General features: G+C 61.7%; 1 protein-coding gene across 1 annotated transcript in view; it reads left to right on the top strand.

Moving 5' to 3' along the window:
- Positions 1–610: 610 nt before the first annotated feature.
- Positions 611–4,364, top strand: part of LOC130587974 (OTU domain-containing protein 5-like) — a gene marked incomplete at its 5' end in the record, with an annotated part of 7,100 nt that continues 3,346 nt past the window's right edge. The window contains 3 exons of the mRNA XM_057388936.1: positions 611–658; positions 2,144–2,329; positions 4,201–4,305. Coding sequence (XP_057244919.1) covers positions 611–658; positions 2,144–2,329; positions 4,201–4,305 — 339 coding nt within the window. The remainder of the gene's footprint in view (positions 659–2,143; positions 2,330–4,200; positions 4,306–4,364) is intronic.

Genomic DNA, 4,364 nt, shown 5'->3' with positions numbered 1-4,364 from the left:
CTGATTCGGGGGATGAGAACCCCAGATTTGGGGGTGGAAACCTTGAATTTGGGGGTGAAGAACCCAAGTTTGGGGTGGGGACCCTTCCTTTCCATGGGGCTGGGGCTGCCCTCCTTCAAACTGGGGGTACGGTGCCAGGGACCCCAAATTTGGGGGTGGAGGACCCAAATTTGAGGGGTGGGGGACCCAAATCTGGGGATGGGAACACTGAATTTGGGGGTGAAGGACCTGAGTTTGGGGTGGGGACCCTCCCTTTCCATGGGGCTGGGGCTGCCCTCCTTCAAACTGGGGTATGGCGCCGGGGACCCCAAATTTGGGGTGGGAGACCCGATTCGGGGAGTGAGAACCCTAAATTTTGGGTGGGAACACTGAATTTGGGGGTGGGAACACTGAATTTGGGGGTGAAGGACCCGAGTTTGGGGTGGGGACCCTCCGTTTCCATGGGGCTGGGGCTGCCCTCCTTCAAACCGGGGGTACAGCGCCAGGGACCCCAAATTTGGGGTTGGGGACCCAAATTTGAGGGGTGGGGGACCTGAGTTTTGGGGTGGGGGACCCAAATCTGGGGGTAGAACCCCCAAATTTGGGGGTGAAGGACCCGAGTTTGACGTAGGGACCCCCCATTTCTGTGGGGCTGGGGCTGCCCTCCTTCAAACCGGGGGTACGGTGCCGGGCACCCCAAATTTGGGGTTGGGGGACCCGATTCGGGGGATGAGAACCCCAAATTTGGGGTGGAAATGCTGAATTTGGGGGTGGGAATCCCAACTTTGGGGCCGGGGATCCCAATTTGGGGGTGAGGGAACCGAGTTTGGGATTTGGGGACCTGAATTTTGGGGTGCTGCTTTCCCACATGGGTGTGTCCTGGGGGGGGAAATCATTTGTGGGCGTGCCCTTTAATGGGCGTGTCATTTATAGGCGTGGTCTTTTATGGGTGTGGTCTTCGTGGGCGTGTCCTTTTATGGGTGTGTTTTTGTGGGTGTGTCCTTTTATGGGCGTGTCCTTTAATGGGTGTGATTTTTTTGTGGGTGTGTCCCTTTTATGGATGTGACTTTTGTGGGTGTGACCTTTTGTGGGCGTGGCCTTTTGTGGGCGTGGCCTTTTGTTGGTGTGTCCTTTTATGGGTGTGTCCTTTGTGGGTGTGGCATTTTATGGGTGTGGCCTTTGTGGGATTGTCCCTTGTGGGCGTGTCCCAGCTGGGTGTGTCCTTTGTGGGCGTGTCCTGGGTGGCCATGTCCCCCCCGGCCATGTCCCATGGTGTCCCCTGGCCCTGTCCTGGGTGGCCGTGTCCCTCCCGGCCATGTCCCCCAGTGTCCCCAGGTATCCCTGTCCCTCCCAGCCGTGTCCCATGGTGTCCCCTGGCCGTGTCCATCCTGGCTGTGTCCCTCCCATCCATGTCCCCAGTGTCCCTGGATATTCCTGTCCCTCCTTGCCGTGTCCCATGGTGTCCCCCAGTGTCCCCAGGTGTCCCTGTCCCTCCCAGCCATGTCCCATGGTGTCCCCCGGCTGTGTCCATCCTGGCTGTGTCCCTCCCATCCATGTCCCCAGTGTCCCCGGATATTCCTGTCCCTCCTGGCCGTGTCCCCGGGTGTCTCTGTCCCTGTGGGCTGTGTCCCTGACAGTGTCCTGGGTGGCCATGTACCTCCTGGCCATGTCCCACAGTGTCCCCAGGTGTCCCTGTCCCTCCCAGCCGTGTTCCATGGTGTCCCACAGTGTCCCCGGGTATCCCTGTCCTCCTGGCCGTGTCGCACAATGTCCCCGGGTATCCCTGTCCCTCCTGGGCATGTCCCCGGGTGTCCCCGGGTGTCCCTGTCCCTCCCAGCCATGTCCCACAGTGTCCCCAGGTGTCCCTGGGTATCCCTATCCCTCCTGGCCATGTCCCACAGTGTCCCCAGGTGTCCCTGTCCCTCCCAGCCGTGTTCCACGGTGTCCCACAGTGTCCCCGGGTGTCCCTGTCCCTCCCAGCCGTGTCCCACGGTGTCCCCCAGTGTCCCCAGGTGTCCCTGTCCCTCCTGGCTATGTCCCCTGCCCATGTCCCACGGTGTCCCCAGGTGTCCCTGGGTATCTCTATCCCTCCTGGCCGTGTCCCCCGGCCGTGTCCCTCCTGGCCGTGTCCCACGGTATCCCCGCTGTCCCCCGCTGTCCCCAGCTGGCCGAGCAGTCGCTGATGAAGAGCGCCATCAAGACGTCGGAGGAGTCGTGGATCGAGCAGCAGATGTTGGAGGACAAGAAACGCGCCACCGACTGGGAGGCCACCAATGAGGCCATCGAGGAGCAGGTGGCCCGCGAGTCCTACCTGCAGTGGCTGCGCGACCAGGAGAAACAGGCGCGCCAGGTGGGGCCCCAAAATGCTCCTCGTGTCACCCTCACCGTCACCTGCCAGTCCCTGGTGTCACTGTCGCTGTCACCTGCCAGTCCGTCATGCCCCTGTCACCGTCACCTGCCAGTCCCTGGTGTCACTGTCGCTGTCCCAACCCACCCCTGGTGTCCCCATCGCTGTCACCTGCCAGTCCCTGGTGTCCCCATTGCTGTCACCTGCCAGTCCCTGGTGTCCCCATTGCTGTCACCTGCCAGCCCCTGGTGTCCCCATTGCTGTCACCTGCCAGTCCCTGGTGTCCCCGTCACTGTCACCTGCCAGCCCCTGGTGTCCCCGTCACTGTCACCTGCCAGTCCCTGGTGTCACTGTCGCTGTCCCAACCCACCCCTGGTGTCCCCATCGCTGTCACCTGCCAGTCTCTGGTGTCACTGTCACTGTCACCTGTCAGTCCCTGGTGTCACTGTCGCTGTCACCTGTCAGTCCCTGGTGTCACTGTCGCTGTCCCAACCCACACCTGGTGTCCCCATTGCTGTCACCTGCCAGTCCCTGGTGTCCCCATCGCTGTCACCTGCCAGTCCCTGGTGTCCCCATCACTGTCACCGCCAGCCCCGGGTGTCCTCATCCTTGTCCCTGCCACCCCTTGCAGTCCCCGTCACTGTCATCTGCCAGTCCCGGATGTCCCCATCGCTGTCCCTGCCACCCCTGATGTCCCCATCACTGTCACCTGCCAGCCTCTGGTGTCCCCATCCTTGTCCCAATCCACTTATGGTATTCCTATAACTGTCACTGCTAGCCCCTGGTGTCCCCATCACTGTCACTGCCACCCTCTGGTGTCCCTGTCCTTGTCCCTGCCACCCTCTGGTGTCCCCATCCTTGTCCTAACTAATCCTTGCTGTCCCCATCACTGTCCCCGTAACTGTCACTACCACCCCCTGGTGTCCCCATCCTTGTCCCAAACAATCCCTGGTGTCCCCCTGTCCTGGAGCCACCCCTCTCCTGTGTCTCCTTGCCCTGATCCCTGTGGTCACTCTGGTGTCCCCATGCTGGTGGTCACTCTGATGTCCTCATCCCTGTGATCAACCTGGTGTCCCAATCCCTGTGGTCACTCCGGTGTCCTCATATCCCCATCCCTGAGGTCATTCTTCTGTCCCTGTACTTTGTGGTTACTACGGTGTCCCCATACCCCGTGGTCACCCTGGTGTCCCCATCCCTGTGGTCACTGTGGTGTTCCTGTGGTCACTGCAGTGTCACTATCCCTGTGGTCACTGTGGTCACTCTGGTGTCCCTGTGGTCACTGTGGTCACTGTGCTGTCCCCATCCCTGTGGTCCCTGTGGTCACTCTGCTGTCCCCATCCCTGTGGTCACTCCGCTGTCCCCTCTGTCCCCGCAGCCACACAAGGCCAGCGCCACGTGCAGTTCAGCCACAGCAGCAGCGGCCAGTGGCCTGGAGAAGTGGAGTGACCACTCACCCCAGTGTCCCTCCTGTGTCCCCATGTCCCCATCCCTGTGGTCACTGTGGTCACTCTGATGTCCCTGTGGTCACTCTGGTGTCCCCGTGTCCCCATCCCTGCAGTCACTCTGGTCACTCTGCTGTCTCTGTGATCACTCTGGTGTTCCTGGTGTCCCTGTGGTCACTCTGGTGTCACTGTGGTCACTCCGCTGTCCCCATGTCCCCATCCCTGTGGTCCCTGTGGTCACTGTGCTGTCCCCTCTGTCCCCACAGCCACGCAAGGCCAGCGCCACGTGCAGTTCAGCCCCAGCAGCAGCAGCGGCCAGTGGCCTGGAGGAGTGGAGTGACCACTCACCCCAGTGTCCCTCCTGTGTCCCCATCCCTGTGGTCACTCTGGTGTCCCTGTGGTCACTGTGGTCACTCTGCTCTGTCCCCGCAGCCACACAAGGCCAGCGCCACGTGCAGTTCGGCCACAGCAGCAGCGGCCAGTGGCCTGGAGGAGTGGAGTGACCACTCACCCCAGTGTCCCTCCTGTGTCCCTGTGGTCACTCCAGTGTCCCTGCGGTCACTCTGGTCACTCTGCTGTCCTTGCGGTCACTGTGG

Source organism: Malurus melanocephalus, unplaced genomic scaffold (assembly GCF_030028575.1).
Source record: "Malurus melanocephalus ecotype Western Australia unplaced genomic scaffold, MMel_1.1 scaffold_2921, whole genome shotgun sequence".
Taxonomy (NCBI): domain Eukaryota; kingdom Metazoa; phylum Chordata; class Aves; order Passeriformes; family Maluridae; genus Malurus; species Malurus melanocephalus.
This window is presented reverse-complemented; position numbering and strand designations above follow the sequence as displayed.